The sequence below is a fragment of the Loxodonta africana genome, chromosome 26 (assembly GCF_030014295.1).
Source record: "Loxodonta africana isolate mLoxAfr1 chromosome 26, mLoxAfr1.hap2, whole genome shotgun sequence".
Lineage (NCBI taxonomy): Eukaryota > Metazoa > Chordata > Mammalia > Proboscidea > Elephantidae > Loxodonta > Loxodonta africana.
Window position 1 is genome coordinate 39,440,439 of NC_087367.1, and position 20,460 is coordinate 39,460,898.

Here is a 20,460-nt window from a genome sequence, read left to right on the forward strand (position 1 = left end):
GCTCACAGGTTAAGTAACTTGCCCAAGATGATACTTCAAGGGAAAGGTAGACCTGGGCATCAACACAGAACTGTCGCCAAAATCATCACTTTCTCATCACAACACATTGCTTTGAAAAATCTTATCTAGACACAGGGAGCTGTAGCCTCCGAGCAGAATATATCCGCCGGACTTTGAGACTCAGCCATAAAATATCATTCTCCGAAATAGATGCTAAGAATGTATAAAGGAGCATTCTACCAAAATCATCTGAAATAATCTGCCCTGGGAGATTATTTATAAATGTGACTCTTGATAGAAGGGCATCATCATCTCCTCCAGGAATCCTGGGAGGGAGCTCTCTTAAATCTCTACGGGAAAATTTCCATCTCAAACATGACCAACATCAGTGGAGTTGCCAGTTTATTCACCATAAGGTGTGTCTCATGAAGCAATTTTTCATGATGAAAGAATTGGTGATTGATGAAAAATATTGAAAAGAAGAGAGGCAGGTCATGAAGAATTTATTAAAGAGCCTTCTGACATGTCTGTGGGACAGAGGCCCTGAGAGCCTTCTCACCGGGTATTCTCTGTGCTAGAGATGATGGTATCCAGCTGCTCTAGCTCCATGCTGCTGACCTTCATTCACTTGCTTCTGATTCTCTTCTCCCTAAGAAACTTCTAATTTTAACTTGGCTTCTCTTTTAGTAAGAGATTTGTACAAGCATCCATCGTCAGTCTCAGTCTCACTGGATTTTCATTGGTTCAAGGTGTGGACCAATCAATCCTCCAGCATCAGATCATTCCTAGGAGAACTGATAACATTGACATCCTGGACATGCCAGCTAACTTCTGATGCTAGAACCATGGTGACTCCGGTTTGACACAGGGAACCCATGAAGGCCTTGAAGTGGTCCTTGGACTTACTCCTAATATAGCAGGTCTCTAATGGCTCACTTCTGTCTTCCAAAGCCTTGCCTAGTGGCTTTGCTGGCAGCAAGGATAATGGGGACAAACACCCTGTATGTTCCCTCAACAACAAATACAAACCTGTGTCGTCTGCGTGTGCATTCATTTATACCTTCATGTACTCATGCCAGCAGATGTTAGTGTACTCTAATAGTCATTTATTAATATTATTTAATATTAATACACTCATCCATGAATTCATTCACTCATTCAGCAATTTTTTAAGCTCAAATCTTCTGCAAAGCCCTTTGCCAGATACTGTAGTAGGGATAAAATTTCATGAGAAGTGATCTCTGCCTTCAAGCAGTTTTTAACCTGGAAAGATTAGATTTTTACCTGGAGCCCTGAACCTCAAACTTCATTTCACCTTGGTCACTTGTGGGTCAGTGACTCTCCTTCAACTGAGTGGTTCTAATATTTGTTCCTGAAAATACACCATGTGTGTGCCATAGCTGTGGCAGAGCTATGTAGCCTTCCCTGATATTGTTGGGTGAGAAGGGATGATGATACTGGTGGATGGGAGGTGAAAGCACTATGGACTTGCTTGATGTAGAGAATTGCGTCTGGTGTGCCACAGGAGCTCATGAGGAGTGAAGCCCTGACCAGTCTGTCTCTGTCTGTCTTTTTCCTTAAGCTTTCAGATGTCCTCTTGCTTCTGCTAGGTTAGGTTTTCATGGTAAGTCCTCACGTCTTTCCTGCTTTCTTTTTATCTATGGATTTCCAATGAGCCCTAGCTTCTGCTTTGAACCAGGTGTCCACCCTGACCTTGAGCTTCTTTTTATTTTTTGGAGCCTCCTTCCAGCTTACTTCTACCTCTTTCTACCAGCCTGAAGTTGGAAAAGACCCAACATTGTTTTACATCTTGTAGGGCCAGCACCAGAGCCAAAATTCTGGGCATGAATAGGTGGACCAAGATCTCAAGTTCTGCCCATGCCTAGTAATGATGATGGAAATGCAGGGTGGTGACCTGAATTTCACTCTAGCTAGAAGGTTCTACCATCTGGGATTTTAATCCTTCTCTATAGGTAGAAAACTAGAGAAACTGCCCCCCAAACATGCAGGTTTCTCTTTTAGTCACTTTGTTTCTTATTTGGTATTCTAATCAAGAGGCTTAGGCTTATCAGCTGATAAGAGGTGAGTCAATGGACTCTATAGACTGATTTCCTGCACCAAAGGTGTGACTACAGCATTCTTCCCTGTGAACAGCAAGGTATTATCAGACCTGAAGGGCAGGCAGAATTCAGGACTGAAAGAAACAAACAGAGAAATGGGAACTAAATGTTCCCTCCCTGTTGCAAAATACCTCATTCCCCCAAAGTGACTATGGACAAACAGGTGAGGTGCCCTTCCTGCAAAGACTTAGGGTGGTCATTCTCAACTCTGGCTACACCTTAGAATCTCCTGGGGAGCTTTTAAAGACATATTAATATTTTGGCCCCACTCCCAGAGATTTTCACTTAATTGTTTAACAACATAAACCTTAAGGAATAATGTGGAAAAACATCTCCCAAGAAGGGCTCAGGTGGAGAAGCACAGAGTGGGGGGCTGAGAGGAAAGAGTTCCCAGTGGCTGACACCATTTTGCTGGTGAGGTAGGATGGGGCTGATGAGACAGCCATTTCACCAGGAGCCAAGGACCTAGACCTCGGGCCCACCCACCTGGGGAAGGATTCACACCCTCAGACACAGCTTATCCTCAGACTGGAGGCAGGTAGAGCTAGTGGAGGAGACTTTGGCAAGCGGTGGAGAGCCTTTGCAGAGTGGTCTGAGGAGGCTCCAGAGAAGGGAAGTCTGAGGCTAGACTCCAGAAGAAAGGCCCATCAGAACAAAGTGGAAGAGCCTAGATTCTCCAGAGATCTGAGGGAACCAACATGGAAGTCCTTTGTATCTTGTGAGATTCTACAGAATGATGGGATGCCAGTTGAGTGTCCTTACACAAGTCATTTAACCTCATTGAAGCTGAGTTTCCTCAGCTCTGGAGTGAGATAAAGATGTCTCTTGCATAGAGGTGCTGAGAGAATCAGATGTTACTTAGTACCATCATAAAACTAAGCCTGGCTCAATGCCTATCAGTTTCCTCCCCTTTCTTAAAAAGAAACAATCCCTGACCATCCATCCCAGGCTTTGGCTTGTACTGACTGGATTGAAAGTTTAGGTCTCTCACATGGTGATAAAATACAGTTGAAGATTTGAAACAGTCACGTGTGAGGGATTGTGGTGGGGAAGAAAGGAAAAGTGTTTGAGAAGAGGTGGAAGGGAAAGACCTGGATTCAGTGGCACTGAGTCAGAGGAGATCAGGAAAATTGGACCCAGAATCTGGTTGGCCATGGGTCGGGGAGCTAGGTGATGGGTGAGGCAGTGCACTATGTTCTTACCCTCACTGCCCTCCCTTTTCACCTCTAAGCTGAGGTCCAACTCCATTAACTTTGATGAAGTGTCTCCCCATCAAGAAATGATGCCACACCACTGACAGTCCAGTTTAGGGCATGATGTGGGTGAATGCTCTGGGGTACCAGTGGCGCAGTGGTTAAGTGCTCAGCTGCTAACCAAAAGGTTGGCAGTTCAAATCCACCAGCCACTTCTTGGAAATTCTATGGGGGCAGTTCTACTCTCTCCAATAGGGTTACTATGAGTCAGAATTGACTCAAAGGCAGTAAGTTTTTGTTTTGGCCCTGCCATCAAAACAGCCACCACCACAACAAGCTGAGAAGGCATTCTGACTCTTGGGTTTACATAGCTTTGGTGTTGCGAAACCAGGGCAAACAGGCTCCTCTCATACCCAAGTCTCACGCTCTCTTGAGTTTTGGAGGCATATTTGCAGATCTTCATGGTGTCGCCTTCACACACACAATAAAAAAAAAATAACACCCATTGTTGAGTTGATTCTGACTCATGACAACTCCATGTGTTGCATAGCAGAACTGCTCCCTAGGGTTTTCTTGTTGTAACCTTTACAGAATTAGATTGCCAGGCCTTTCTTCCATGGTGCTGCTGGGTGAGGTTCAAACCACCAACCTTTTTGCATCACCCAGGGACCTCGCACACATGATAGTGTATAAATATTGAGATGTTTGTCCACATATATAAAAGGCATGTTTGTGTTAAAATATTTGTCTCTCTTCAGTTTGACTGACAACCAAGAGGCCCACTAGATGTCATTTCAACTTTATAAGTGACAGACAATCACTGTACCTCCCTGGACCAGTCTGTTCCACCAAAAATTGGGGAAAGACAAGCTAGTTTCACTGGACTGTAGTGAGCATTAGACTTTATGTGAAAAACATGCAGGCAACAACAAGATGTAAACAAACAGGGCTGCTCCTTTAAAAAAGATACTTAAGAGCAGTCATATATATTTTTTCCCCTTAGGATTTTTGCTTCAGGTCTTGTCAAATTGTTCTCTGAGTTAAATGTTACATAATTAAAAAAAAAAAATTTCCCCTGGAGTGTAACTATGACTGACAGGTTAATGGGAAACTCCCTGTTTCTTTTCTTTTTTTGCACATTGAGATATAAAGGGGAAAATGCAGCCAGTCGCCTGAAAAGGGGCTGAGAAAACAGCGAAGTGGTCAGAACACAAGCGGGGAGAGGGACAGAAAGGAGAAAAAGAAGTGACTTAAATAATCTTTACTTCAGATATTTGGATTCATAAAATATGCTTGATTTTGGAGAAGAAAGAAGTCTGGAAGACCAAATCTCCTCACTGTTTATCTGAGAGTTTTGGGCGGTATAGACCCAACAGTGATGATTTCATGATGCCAACTGCTAGGTCTTATATGTGGCTTGCAAATCACATTCACAAAAATGCCTTATAATGAGCCGTTTCACAGTTGGGGAAAATGAGATCAAGAGATGTGGGTGGCCAAGCATACCTTTGATCCCAGTTCACCTGTCTCTAACTGGAGGGCCCTGCCACTGTACCTAATTCAGTTCGAATGTTTGCAAACACATTTGGGAAAAACATTACTTGTGTGTGATGCCTCCATGGAGCCAGAACATGAGTTTCTAAGTTTTTTGCCTCCACTCCATCTGTCTTCTTCTCTTCCCTTCTACCATTTCCAGGGAGGGGAAATGGGAAAGATGTGCAAGTTATCCACTCTTTAAACTTAGTACATAGTGAATAGTTAACGATATTGCTGTAAGTGTGTGCCGATATGTCCTTTGCATTTATCATGCTGAAGCCCAGAACAATCTCTTCAATTCTGAAGGCAACCCCTCCTAGCTGGAATGTAGAGACAGAGCCTAAGCACAGGGCAGGGGAAGTACACAGCTTTGAAGGCATTCAGCCTTGTGCTCACCTCCTGATTCTGCCATCATCTATCCCTGGGACCTTGGGCATGTTACCTTGTCCCCTCTCTGAGCCTCCATTTCCCATAAAAATAAAGCTAATACACACCTCCCTGTATTGTTGTGAAGAATAAACTGGAGAGCTTATGCAAAGTAGCTGTTTTTATTTCTGGGCATTGCCCTCAAGCACCATATGCCACAAGGGCTGTTTGGAACATAGGAAGAGGGAGTCATGGGCCATAAATTATACCGAAGTGGCAATATATAGGTAAACAGTCCTGCTACCACCACTATTCACCTCGTTAATCTATCTGCAGATTACATAATACAACTTGTTGAACTGAATTATTCTATGGCTCTAAATTCCAAATAGACATGATACATGTTCATCAGATGAACGAAAAATTAAGTGATATTTTGTAAGAAAAGTACTTGTACTTAGTAAGGGTTTAGTAAGTGGAAACAATTAGGATTATTAATTAAAGTGTTATAACGGTACCTTCTTCATGCCTTTATAGTACTTTAAGGCTTACTTCTCAGCTGGGAGGTGGTACTTGCCTGGGTTCTAGGTCAAAATTAAATTCTCTGTACCAGCTCTCTGTAACCTTTTGTTTCTATATCTAGTAGGCATTTCGCCTAGCTCCTCTGCTTCAGGCTCCTTGTCATTCTCAAGAAAATGCTTTAAGTGGCTGCTTTGGGTTGCTAAGTCCCCTCTAGGTGTTAGGCCCTGGCTGGTTAGTGTTATCCCTTACAGCTTCTAAGCATCCCACAAGTGTCCTCAGCCACCCTCCTGCCTCTTCTCTGGTTGCTGCATCTCCTTACATTCCTGCCTCTAGCTTCTGAGCCATGCCCCCCCTGGTAACCTTCCTACCCATTCCTTACCTCAGATAGTCAAGAGTAAGTCATCACACAAATATTTGTATTTCTGGATACCAAATGACATGTAGCCACTCCTGCTGTATGAGGACAGGCTACCCCACACTTCTAGAAAATACTCTCTGTGGCCATAAATTGTCAGCAATTTAAAATATCTCCTTTTCTATAACCTCAGTTCCAAGAAATGCCTTTCCTGGCTTTTGGTGAAATCCTGTCCCTCGACCCAGACAGGTGGGGCTGGTGCACACCTCTGTGGCAGCTGCCAAGAGCTGTTCCTTGGTTCTAAAGCTGGCTCAGCCCAGGTTGACTTTTCCTAGCACGACTGGGAGACACGACACAGAAGCTGGCACCCACTTTCCCCTGCCCCAATGCCTCAGTGCTTGTTGTGGGCCATGCTGGATGTTGGGAGAGATGCAAAACAGGTGTAGTAGGGCCCCAAGCTTACTGACATAGACATAGACCAACAGTTTGCAAGACCCCTAAACACATTGTGGCAGCAGCAGACATTTTGTTTGCAGTCCTTATGATTTAAGGAGGTCTTTCTTCCAGCTCTCTGTGCCCTAGTACCCTTTTCAGAGAGCCCAGGACCTTTCCCTTTGTGGGTCTGAGCCACCTCAGGGCTCCTGGGTGGTAGCTGGGTTTCTTCTTTAAGCATTCTCAGACTGGCCTGACATGAAGTAAAAGTACATACCAAGTAATACCAAAACTGCTCCCTTCCCTCCATTTCCCTCTCCTTCCTTGCTCCACTGTTCCTTTCTTCTTCCTTACTTCCTGGAAAAATTGATTTTTTAAATATCAAAGGTGTGCTTTTTTCCCATGACTGTACATACATTCTTTTGATAATTATGTGCTAAGAAATTTTTATAATACAAAAGCCTCCTTCCTTCCTGATTCCCCTCTACCCTCACCAGAATGCCTGGCTTCTGAAATAGCACAGTATATATTATCTTGTATCAGACAATATTTTATACATAGAGAAACTAATGTTTGTCTGAAGGATGAATATAAATTAATGGTGTGTATTTGTTTGCACTCCCATTGGGTATGATTGTTTGGTGCTGAAACAATTATCTGTCTAGAAGAATTGAAACCAGTGTGGTGGTTTCCTTGCAGCCCAGGAAGTTACTGTCCTTGTGGTAGACATAGTTGGTTGTCATGGATTGACTTCTGTCGCCCCAAAAATGTGTGTATCAACTTGGTTAGGCCATGATTTCCAGTATTCTGTGGTTGTCCTCCATTTTGTGATTGTAATTTTATGTTAAAGAGGATTAGGGTGGGATTGTAATACCCATACCAGGTCACATTCCTGATCCAAAGTAAAAGGAGCTTCCCTGGGGTGTGGCCTGCACCACCTTTTAACTCTCAAGAGATAAAAGGAAAGGGAAGCTAGCAGAGAGGGGAACCTCAAACCACCAAGGGGGGGAGGGGGCAGAGCATGTCCTTTGGACCTGAGATTCCTGAAATGAGATGCTCCCAGACCAAAGTAACACTGATGACAATGACCTTCTTCTGGAGCTGACAGAGATAGAAAGGCTTTGCCTGGAGTTGGCACCCTGAATTCGGACTTCTAGCCTACTGGGCTGTGAGAGAATAAACTTCTCTTCATTAAAGCCATTCATTGTGGTATTTCTGTTATAACAGCACTAGACGACTAAGACATTGGTACTCACCAAACAGCCATATTCTCTCCATCTTTCAGCCCCCAGGAACATATGACTAGTTCTGGCCAAGGGACTGTGAGTGGAAGTGACATATGTCACTTCCAGGCTGGGGCAGTTAAGATCTAGTATGCATCCTTCAGTCCTTTCATCTCTGCCTCAGCATCCCTTAATAGTGTAGCTACAAGAGGCAGGAGGCTGCTCTGCCCACCATATGGACAAGAAGTAAACTTTTGTTGTGTTAAGCCACTGAGAAGCTGATATTAACTACTCTATTATAGTCCCTGAAACTCTGGTTCTTGTCACATAACAGGCATGCAAAAGATATTTTTAGTGAATGCGTAAATTAATCTGCTTGAGGCAGAAGGAGGACCAGGTCCTTTCTATGCATGGAGCCACAATAACAGGCCATTGCAGTACAGAGGCAATCTACTGTGCTTTTTGGGGGAAACCTTTGACTTGTTTTTAATAGCTCACACGAACACTTAAAATGAAGTATTCTTTTACTAAGTTCAACTTAGTTATCAACAATTTGCTGAATGGTCACTATGTACCAGGCCCTATCTAGCTAAAGTAACCTGCAACACAGACGCTGAATGAGACCAATATACAAATAACCAAGTTAGAAACCAGATTGGGAAGGGCAAAGAGTGAGAGGTGGTGGAAAAATTTAGTCTCTTACCTTGACTGTCAGTGACTCAGGAGAGAGACAGCACTTGATGATGATCAGAATCAAGGGAATATTTTCCAGGAAAGAAGGACATAGACAAGTAGGAAGAAGGGATGAAAGAGGCAGAAAGGAAAGAGGCTGATCAGCAGAGCAAGATCTCAGAGGTGATGGCGTGGTACCTTCAGAGCTTGGCAGAGAGGTGGGCCTTGGATGGGAAATGGGGAGGTAATCTTGCTCTACAGAAAGAAGAACTGTCAAGGTGGAGAGACTCTAAGAGGGTTCATGGAGGACAAGCCGTTTAGTAGAACAAGAAAAAGAAGTGAGGGTGGCAGTGATGAGGGTTGGCAGTTTAGGAGAGTGGGAAGATTTTGGGAGCTCCTCATGTGGGAACTCTGAGTCAGAGTGAGCAGGATATTGATAATGTGTGGTGGAGCCTCAGGAAGAGATTATCGAGCATGAAGTCAAGGGAAGTTATGTTGTAATATTGAATATGAATCAGTCTGTTTTCTTCATTTAATAGTTAAAGTTAGGTTTAGTTAGCAGCCCAACAAGCCATGGTTCTTGCATCTCTTCCCTTCTGAGTTCTCCTCTCACACTACAACGTAACTCACCTGCCCCCCTCAGCCTGGCTTTCTTCCCTCCACCAGGATCTACCTTTCGCCTTCCCCCAGGCAAGTCTCAATGAGTCACAGTCCTGTTGGTCCTGAATACTGGTAGCTTCCAAAAATGGATTTGAATACAACCAGGTTCATCTACTCTCTCACTCTCATTTTATTTCTTTCCGAAAATGAAGGTGAATTAAGTGCTTTTCACAATTCAATTTCAAGAGCTTCCCAGGCTTTTTACACATTTGTGCAAATTGATTTCCATATATCTGTTTACCAGATGTTTGCTTCAAAGAGAGGCAGAAGCCAGCACTGTTCTCTCCACCACACTCAAGTCTTGGCCACCCCTTTGAGCCTCTGATTAGCTTAACCTTTTATTATCTTTTTGCTTTTTGTAAAAATAACAAAATTCAAAGAGCATTCCCATAATATCCAGAAGGAAAACTTGCTATGATGCATATTTGAGGTAATTATCATATTAAAAGCAGGGATTTAACTTGTTTTGTCTTCATGGGTGAAAGGATGTCACATCTACAATTATACGTATTTCAACGTACTTTGGTTTTTGGCAGTGTATACCAGAACTTCTCAACAAATGCAGAAAAAGGACATTTATAAGTTAATGTTAGTAAGATTTTGGAGGGGGGGCACCCACAGAGACACCAACTTTTCAAAGAAAAATTTAATTGAATTGCAAATGATACTAAATGACCTTTCCATACTTTTTTTTTTTGGCCATAACAAAATACTCACCATCTTTCTTCCCTGTTCCCACGTGTGTGCAGTCATGTGCAGGTACACATACACCCACGTGCACACATACTCACACAATTTATTTTCTAGTTGAGAAACATTAGCTGATTCTATGAATTATGCCCTTAACACAGACCCACTCTTCTCGTGACCTGCTTCTTTACTAGCCATTTCTTTCATTTGGAATTCTCCAGTTTTTCCCCTATGGTGTCTGTGTCTCTGTGACTATCACCCTTTCTGACACAAGGTCAACTTCTTCTCTTATTCACACCTTTTATTCTGAGCCATATCTGCAAGGGTCACACCCAGAGGTGAGAGAGTGGCTCAGTCCATGTGGCAATTTCCGAGGCCCCTAATCTTTGGGGTGAGAGCAAACAGCACCTTTGCTGCCCTCTCCTGGTCCTGCTAAGTGGTGTTGGATGGTGCCTACCTGGAAGGCCCAGGATGGTGAAGTAGGGCCGACACTCAGTGAATCCTGAGCTCTGCCTCACGCAGCTTCTCCAGAGCCCCTCGTACTGGAACACAGAGGTGACAGGGTTGTCGTACAGGTCCTGGGTGCTCCACATGTCCATCCCCGTGGCGGCAATGCAGCCCGCCAGTCCCAGAATGGACAGGAGGAAACCCACCACTTGATATGTGGTGGTGGACATGGCCTGAGCCCCCTTGTCCTCTGGCCACCACCTCGGAAGAAGCTGCCGCCTTCCTCCTGTGGAAAGTGTGGACCCAATGTGCTCCTGAGAGAAGCTCTTCTAATCAGATGGTTTGCCTCAGCTTGTAGTGTTTGCTCACAGTGTTTTCCTTAGATAGTCCAGTTTCACTCTTGGTTCAAGGGCATTATTTTTTCATTTGTTATGGAAGTGGCGCCAGAAGGTACTTGTCCTGCTGAGCTCCACAGGCCCAGATGGTTGAGAGCAAATCAGTCTGAGTGAATGGAAGGACCCTGTCCCCCAAAGCCCCCAAGACGGGGATAGCAGCCACTGCCACCCCCATCTCTGCCCTGCCCTGAACACATTGCCATCTGGGTGGAAAGTTGATGTGTCTACCACCACTGAGAACCCCCACGAGCCCTTCCTTTAGGCCCTATTCTGCACTGGAGGCCACTTTGTCTAATCTCACTTAAAATAAATGGTCCTGCAAAACTCTCTTCCACATTTTCTTCTCACTACTCATAAACCACATTTTGCTTGCGCCTTCCCATTTTGATCTTACGGTAAAGAGTAGGGCAGGTATTATGATTCTCATTTTACTTTAGGTGAGTTGACTGAGGTACAAATAGGTTAAGGAACTTGCCCAAGCATCTTGATTGGTAAATAATTTAAAAATGGCACAAGTGGGACACCTGCCTCAACTTCCAGTGTGGTGCTCCTTCTGTATCTCCATATGGAGTGGTAGGGGCAGGCAAAGGTGTCCCTACTTTTGAGAAGAGGAAGCCAAGTCCTAGAGATATGCTTTCAGTCCCCAGGTATCAGAGCTGGGATGAGAAGAAGTGAAGCATCCTCTCGAACTCCATCTCATCCTGTCATTCATGCCACAAGAATCTCATGAAGATCATGTGGTGCACACAGAAGTTTCCACCAAAGGCCAGAGGAGGCCCCAGGGGTGCCAGGGCCAAAGACCACCAACCTGGCCACTACGACACCTAGGATTTGCTCCTGACACTGTCTTTAACATGCTGTGTGCTTTGGGCAATTTCCTCAGCCCCCTGCAAGTAAGTCACAGTTTATTCATTTGTAACATGTGGGGTCTAAACTACACCACTTCAGAGGCCCTTTCAAGATGTCATGCACTGTTGTCTACATTTTGCAGAAAAGTTTTCACTGTAATTGATGAAAATATCAGGAACTGTGCAATCATAAAAAAGTGAGACTTGGCTGAAGAGATCAGCCATTGCATTCCTTCTACACAACTCGAAAGTGTTAGAGAATTGATCCACCTGCTGCTTCTTTCTTTGGGTGACATATGTCTGGCATTTGAGTTCAAAGACATTTTAATCCATCCTTCCCCAAATCTGGATTTCAATGCCCTGAAACACACACACACACAGGCAATTTCTAAATTCTACAGTAATTCTCCAGGAAACAAGCTGTGGGCAGCTGGGTATTTCAATGCACCCAGCTACCACTCTTGTGGTTTATTCTCAGCAAACACAGAAAGCAAATATGGAGTATCACCCCCTTAATTTGAACGGAGGCAACATCTCGCTTGACTGCACCTCCTGCTTCAGGTTCTGTGGTCAGTATTCAAAGAGAATGAAGCATGAACCAGAAAACCCCAAATTAGAGAAAGCAAGAGTTACACTTTTTAATGCAAAATAGTGCTGATGGTTTGTGTGTCCCCAAACTGATATACCAAGCCCAAGTCTAAAAGGTAAGGGGAAGACTACAAGAAGTGGCACTGGTGTCTGCTGGTGGACAGGGATTGACCAATTAGATTGGAAACTTTGTTAAAGTAATTCAGGAATGATTTTTGCCACTGTTTTTGTTGATAGGGGTCCACCTTAGTCTTATTTCAAGAGGTAGGCTTTTCATTCACAAAAAGATCCACCAGTTTGGTTTCCACTAATCTATTTTAAAATACTTGTCTACCTCCCACCCCCAACTGCAGCATCTATATGTCTCCAAAATAATAAACTGAAAATGAAAAACAATTAAAAAAAAAATAGGTTATTTCCAATCATCTGTTTTCACTCTAGGAGAAGCCCTGATGATGCAGTGGTTAAATTGCTCAATTTCAAATCAAAAGTTTATTGGTACAAACCCACCAGCTGCTCTGAGGGGGAAAGATGTGGCAGTCTGCTTCTGTAAAGATTACAGCCTTGGAAACCCTATGGGTTTCCCTAAGGGAAATCATCCCCATATTTAGGTTCAAATATGGATCTGAGGTGCCATTTCAGGTTGTAAATTTCTAGGAGTTTATATTATTTTTTTCTGACGTTGGACAAAGCATTTTCACCACCGTTTCTTTTCACATTTTAGGAATATTAATATAAAAGGATCTGTATTAATTAGGCAAAAGTGATGGTATAAATAATAATACAAATATTATAGAGAGTAATATGGGAGGATTAATTTTAGTATGGAAACCCTGGTGACATAGTGGTTAAGAAGCTACGCTGCTAACCAAAAAGCTGGCAGTTCGAATCCACCAGGTGCTCCTTGAAAACCCTATGGGGCTGCTCTACGCTGTCCAATAGGGTTGCTATGAGTTGAAATCCACTTGACGACAACGGGTTTAATATTAGTACAGAGCCTGGTGGCCCAGTGGTTAAGAGCCACGGCTGTTAACCAAAAGATCAGCAAGGCGGATCCACCAGCCACTCCTTGGAAACCCTATGGGGCAGTTCTAATCTGTCCTACAGGGTCACTATGAGTCGGAACCAACTCAACAGCACCTAACAACAATATTAGTACGCACCCAAAACCCACTCCCATTGAGTCGATTCCGACTCATAGCAACCCTATAGGACTGAGTAGAACTGCCCCATAGAGTTTCGAAGGAGCGCCTGGTGGATTTGAACTGCCGGCTCTTTGGTTAGCAGCCATAGCACTTAACTACTACCCCACCAGGATTTCTGTTAGTACACAGGTAGGAAAAATATTCTTTTTCTTTAAGACTATTTCCGCATTGTATATCCCTAATTTCTGATTCCCCGTTTGGTGCTCATAAGGGAAAATGTGCACAGAAAAGTTTGGGAGCAGAGAAAATTTTAACAATCACCCATAATTTTAAATTCTAGAGACCTTATTTGGCATACTTCCTTCTTATCAATTCTCTGCATATATTTTTTTCATTATTAACAGATTATGTAATTTCATATTTTGCTCTTTTCACTTAACTATATACATGCCACGAAAGCTTCTTCTAAACATCATTTAAAATGAATGTATTAGGATTCCATTATATAGAAATGCTCTTATTCACTTAAACAGTGTCTATTCTTATCTAGCTAGATTATTCCTTCCCAGCTTTTTTTTTTGCTATGAAATATAGTTATGATAAACATTTTTGCATGTAACTATTTGCAGCATTTCTGATTGTATTTTTAGAATAGATTCCTAGAAGTGGAACTGAGATGTCAGAGTGTGAATTTTTAAAAAAATCTTTATTATGTAGAACTACATTGCTTTCCATGGATTTTATTTTCAACAGCAGTATTTGAAAGACCTTGTCTCACTACACTATTACCTACCTACATTGTGAATGTGGTAAGTTACACGTGATAAAACTCGCTGCGTGGAGTGGATTCCGACTCACAGCAACCCTATAGGACAGAGTAGACCTGCCCCATAGGGTTTCCAAGGCTGCAGTCTTTATGGAGGAGTCCTGATGGTGCAGTGGTTAAGTACTTGGCTGCAACCCGAAGGTCAGAACATAACCTTTACAGGTTTTAAACCTTTACGGAATCTCCCTCAGAGAAGCTAGAGGTTTCCAACTGCTGAACTTCCCGTTCGCAGCTGAATGCTTAACCACCGAGCAGGGCTCCTTTTTTTTTCTGTTGCCATCAAGACGATTCTGATTCATAGTGTTTTTTTTTTTTATGATATACATGATAACTTCTTTTAATTTGCATCTGTTTGATCACTGATCAGTTTGAACTTAAAAAAAATGTGATGTATTTTTCTCTTTTCTTGAATTGTCAGTTTGTCCTTCTTTCTCATGCATTTACTGGAATTTTAGCATTTAGCATAAATAAACTATTTATTTGCTAAGGATGTTAATACATTGCTGTAGTTACTGAAAACAACTTTTCCCGTTAGCTATTTGCTTTTTAATTTTGGTCATCGTTTTACAAAAAAACATACACTCTATTTCATTTTATGTGCTCCCCAGTGCCTGGCACATAATATGAGCTAAATAAATATTTGTTGAATGACATAGTCTCATGACATCACTTTTCCTTTGTGTATTCTTTCATTGTTTCTACACTTATAGTTATTTTTTCCTTTAGAAGACAAAATATTTTAGAATTTTTTTTACAAGATTTAAAAATTTTTATGTATTTTTGCATCTCATCCATCTGGAATTTATTTTGGTGCATGTATTGGTTAATGCTATGATTTATTTTCTTTTTCTCTCAGAAAAAGCTAATCAATAATTTTCACAGCACTTATTGAATAACATTCCCTTTTCCCCATCGCCTTGTAAAACCTGTTCTTTTTATATTAAATTTATGTATGTATTTCTAATTTTTGATTTTGTTCCATTAATCTGTCTGTCCATCCCAGTGCCAAAGCACATTTTTAATTATCACAGCTTTAGAATTTGGTTGACTTTGGGCAGAGTTAGCCCCTCAGTTCACTATTCTTAAAAAAAACCAAAAACTTTAAAAAGTTACTTTTATTTGCTTCCCCTCATATAGAAACCCTGGTGGCACAGTGGCTAAGAGCTCAGGCAGCTAACCAAAAGGTCAGCAATTTGAATCCACCAGCCACTCCTTGGAAACCCTACAGGGAAGTTCTACTCCGTATCTATAGGGTTGCTGTGAGTCAGAATCAACTCGATGACAACAGGTTTTGTTGGTTTGGTTTCTTCTCATAGAGGGAGTCCTGGTGGTACAGTGGTTAACTGCTTGGCTGTTAACTGAAAGGTCCAAACTCACCAGCTGCTCTGCAGGAGAAAGATGTGGCCATCTGCTTCTGTAAAGATTATAGCCTTGGGTACACTATGGGGCAGTTCTATTCTGTCCTATACGGTTATTATAAGTTGGAATCAACTCGACGGCAGTGGGTTTGGTTTTGGTTTGGAGCACTGGAGAGAGATTTGGCAGTCATCTGCAGAGAAGGATCCCGTAGCCACACAAGAGAGGAAGCTAACCCGTGCCTCAGAATCCTCTAATGTTCTTAACTGCTGCATGAACAAAAGGTTCACTGTAGCTCAAACAGGAAACAGGTGGGAGAATTTCTCCCCACTTGGTGGTATGAGCGCTCCAAGCTCAAATGAGCCTTGGCTTTGGTGGTCAGTACCACATTCACGTCACTAGTGAGCACTGTATGTTCTTGTCTGTGCACATATCTGATTGCAACAATTATTGGCAGTAAATACACAACAAGGAAACTTTCCTCTCTGTATTAGTTATCTAGTGCTGCTACAACAGAAATACCACAAGCGTATGGATTTAACAAACAGAAATTTATTCTCTCATAGTTTAGGGGGCTAGAAGTCTGAATTCAGGGCACCAGCTCCAGGGGAAGACTTTCTCTTCTGTCGGCTCTGGGGCAAGGTCCTTGTCATCAATCTTCTCTTGGTCTAGGAGCTTCTCAGTGAAGGAACCCCAGGTCCAAGGGACCCACTCCACTCGAGGTGCTTCTTTCTCAGTAGTAGGGGATCCCTCTCCTCTCTGTTCAATTCTTTCTTCTATATCTCAAAAGTCACTGACTCAAGATACAGCCTAAGTCCTGCCTCATTTACTTTACTGTTTTTAACTCTGCCTTATTAACGTGATTAAAAAAACCAAATCCATCGCCATAGAGTGGATTCTGACTCATAGCGAGTCTATAGGACAGAGTAGTACTGCCCCTTAGGGCTTCCAAGGAGCATCTGGTGGATTCGAACTGCCTACCTTTGGATTAGCAGCCAACTGCTTAACCACTTCTCCGTGATAGAGGTTAGGATTTACAACACGTAAAATAACCACATCAGATCACAAAATGGTGGACAACCACACAATACAGGGAATCATGGTGTAGCCAAGTTGGTAGACATTTTTGGGGGACACAATTCAATATATAACACTCCCCAATTCCAGAAATAATTGGGTTAAAATTTCCATTAGAGTTGGATTTCAGTGACACCTTAACACAAAAAGAAACCTAAACCAGTTGCAATCATGTCGATTCTGACTCACGGCAACCCCATGTGTGTCAGAGTAGAACTGTTTCATAGGGTTTTCAATGACTGATCTTTTTTGGGAAATATTTCACCAGGCCTTTCTTCCTAGGCACCTGTGGGTGGACTAGAACCTCCAACCTTTTGATTAACAGCCAAGCACGTTAACAGGTTGTATTGGCCATAATACAGCCTTACCTCAAACGAATAAGACAGTTATCAAGTCACAGGCCTCATTACTATAGACATGAGAGGATTATTCCCTGAGGGAGTTGTGGCTAAGTGTAAGGCGTGATTACCTTGAAGTTATTAATACCATTTTGTAAAACAAACCTATGTGAGTGTCTGTGTTAATAATATTGAAGTCAAAACATTGAAAAAAATACAAAACTGGACTTGAGGCTGTATCTTTGTTTTGTTAAATCTCAAATGCAGTATAACACTACCCTTCACACTAAATTAATTTTAAAATTTGAATTTATTAGTTTTTTAAATATTATTTATATTACATTTGCAAGTATGTTTTTGTACTTGTATAATGATTATATGCATGAAGAATTTAAATCTATCAATTACTTGTATATATTAAAGTAATATTATGATGATTAAATTATGATAATTTAAATCACCATTGAGGGTTTGCAATAATTTTTTTCTTTTAAAAGGCTTCCTACAAAACTCACTTTGAAAAAATACTGCTCTAAATCATAGGATTTTTATGCACAAAGCTCAGGTTGTAGGAGAAGCCCTCAGGTGGTTTTAGTCTGGCCTGTTTTTAGCTCTGTAAGCTTGGACCAGTCACTTTGCCTCTGAGTCTCCATCACCATCTGTAAAGTGATGGAGGTGGTGGCAAGTATAGTCAGCTGTTGTTAGCCCAGTAAACCCTCCAAGGAAGAGTCTGTGTGGGGCTACGGGACCAGACTTAGGCAGGACGTGGGGGCAAGATAGGTGCCCCTGCGCTGCGGATTTATGCTTTGTGTCAGAGACCAACCATGTAGGGCTTCCTGTTGGGGCTACGGGCCTGGGCTTAGGTGCTGACAGGACAGGGTTGGAACCCTGGCTCCAGTTGTAATGTGACCTTGAGCAAGTTCCTCAAACTCAGTTTCCTTGTCTCTAAAACAGTGATAATAACAGCACCAAATTCACAAAATAACACCAGGCAGCAGCTCATTCTAGTGTTAGTGCATGATTTACCACTGTTATTTCCCCTTCGTGAGGCAGCGTCAACCCTCATATGTCACTGAGGGTGACTTTCTCTGCCATGGCCTCTAGCTCTGCACAGACCCAGATCCTACCCTCTGGACAGGTACTATTTTGTGACTAAGATGAGGGAGAATCTAAAAGCAGACGGCCGGGAGGAATTTGGGGGCCCAAAGCTAAGGAGGGATTAACAGGACATAGGGAAGAGGGAGTGGTTTGCTTTTCCTCTAGGTACTTCTCTAGTCTCTCCAGAAGCACTCTGAGTTGGCAGCTGATCACCCACCAATCTGGCTCATTGTTCTGTTCAGAACCAGGTCCTTCCTCTTACCCTGGTTCTATGGCCTCTGCCTTTGACTGCCTCTAGATCCAATCTCTTCTGCATTCTGTTGTCAGGTTTAAAAAAATTCAGAAACCAAACCAGTTGCTGTTGAGTCGATTTTGACTCATGACAGTCCCATATACTTCAGAGTAGAACTGCTCCATAGGGTTTTCATGACTTTTCAGGAGCAGATTGCCAGGCCTGTCTTCCAAATCACCTCTGGGTGGGTTTGAAATGCCAACCTTTTGGGTAGTAGACCAGTGCTTAACTGTGCCACCCAGGGACTCTGTTGCCAGATAAATATTTCCAAAATACCATGATCTTTAAAAACATCTCTCATGGGCTTCCAAACTCCTTAGCTTGGCATTCAATGCTCTCCACAATTGTCACATAAGCCCTCTACTCTAGCCAAAACCATTGTTTCTTTTTCTCCCTGAGTAGGACTCAAGGAGTAACACCCTCATGCCTTCACTTGCATTATTTTTTTTTCTGTAGCACTGTCCCTGCCAATTTCTAACAGCTTTTCAAGGGTTTGGTTGCTCCTCCACGGTGGAGCCTTCCCTGAGCAGCCCTATCCTCATCTTGTCTCCTATGTACCGGCACCTCGTCCCACCCAGCCTAGGGGATGCTGTCTTATTTCTCGGAGGGTAGGCCCATAGAATCCTGAGGTAGCCATGGGCTTTCCATGAATAATTACTGAATGTATGAAAGAATGAGTCACCGTATGACTGAAGTCTTGATTTGTTGCCTTCTTTGTGTGCCTAAGTCTTGACCCTACAGTTACATGAAAGTTCCTGGAGGGGAGAGCCCATGTCTTCTATTTCTGGCCCTCCTCACAATGCCCACATTGAACCAATCTACCTTCAAGCCTTGAATGTACATTTATGGAAGGAACAAATAACAATAAAAACAAGCTTCTTTATTGTCTTACTCTGTTACTTGAAAGACAACTTTAACATTGCCTACTATTGTGACTTGAATTTTTCTTCACTTTAAAAAGGCCTACCTACCTACTAATCAAACACACACCAATTCTTGTGTAGCTAATATGCCAATCTGAGGAGGGGAACATGACAGCCCATAGCACCTTGGCACCACATGGCAGCATTGACTTGCCACAGCAGAGACCTCCCCCTGCAGAGAGCACTCTGATTATGCTTCCATGCTGCCAATATTTTCTGGAGGCAAGGAGACCAGGGCCAGTATAACAGAGAACCTTCTAGCACAGTCCAGAGAAACATGGCCAACCAGGTCTTTTCCTCTGCCCCACTTCTGCTGCTGCTGTTTGCTCAGGCTTCCCTGGAAGCTGGGGCCAAGCTCAAGGGGGCTTGTCAAGATGAGCTCTGTTTGGAAGATATGCTGTCCCCAACTCAGGAAGGAGAAGTCTTGGGGCTAAAGGAAGGAAGTTGCGAAAGTCTGGGCCTCCTGAGTCCTGTTCTTCTGGGTGATTAAGACTCAATGCTATTGTTTACATAGGAGTTATTTTTAAAACGATCCCCTTGGGGAGAATTGGGCACCATCCAGGTAGGGGAACAGGAGTCTCAAAAGCTCCAGAAAGCTCCTCTCCCTAAAGTTCTTTCCCTCCTAGTCCAACCCTGATGGTGGTGGCTGTTGCTATTATCAAAAGTGAATTGCAGCTCCTTCCTCCCCTGCAGTCTTTCTCATGGTGCTCTAGGCAGAAGCTGTAGTCTTTTCTGCACCTCTAATCTCCCCCCACCAGCCTGCCAGGCACCCGGCCCTTACCTGGCAGCCCAAGCAGGGTCAAGTAGCCCCGGCACTCAGTGAAACCAGAGCTCTCACGGACACAGGAGCGCCACAGCCCTTGGTAGTTGAATACAGCAGTCACTGGGTTGTTGTACAAGTCCTGGGTGCTCCACTGGTCCATGCAGGTGGAGGCAATGATGCCTGCTGTTCCAATCAGTGAAACCACAAACCCCAAGCCCTGACAGGCAGTCACAGCCATGGTGGGTGCAGCGTCGACACAGAGCTCTACCCGATAGATGGCTGCCCAGTTCTGAGGGTGCTAAGTGTAGAGATGGAGTTTTCTCAGAAAGGCTGACGTACACGTCATGAATGGGTCATGGAACAGAAGGGGGGACTCACCAGTGCCACCTGGGCTTGCCCTGCTCCTTTATCTACCCAAGTGAGATAATTTCCACAACATGGTACCAAGAGCGATTTGTTTTCCACCATATGTACACTCTACTCACTATTTACTTTTTGAGGGAGTTTCTTTCCTGATTAACCAGGTTCCCCTCTGTAGAGGGTAAAAACAAGTGCAGAGGTGGCTGCCTGAAAGGTGTTAAAAGCTAGCCAGGCT

The 20,460-nt window shown here is 43.1% G+C and overlaps 1 protein-coding gene across 2 annotated transcripts in view; it reads right to left on the reverse strand.

The window, feature by feature from the left end:
* The window catches only part of CLDN18 (claudin 18), a 36,685-nt gene extending 16,582 nt beyond the window's left edge, over positions 1-20,103 (reverse strand). Inside the window, exon 1 of one of the 2 annotated variants that reach the window (XM_003419976.3) lies at positions 19,884-20,103. In XM_003419976.3, coding sequence (XP_003420024.1) covers positions 19,884-20,103 — 220 coding nt within the window. Of the gene's footprint in view, positions 1-10,226; positions 10,562-19,883 lie in introns of those variants that run through there. The other variant, XM_010599491.3, reaches the window with a different exon arrangement.
* Positions 20,104-20,460: the final 357 nt, after the last annotated feature.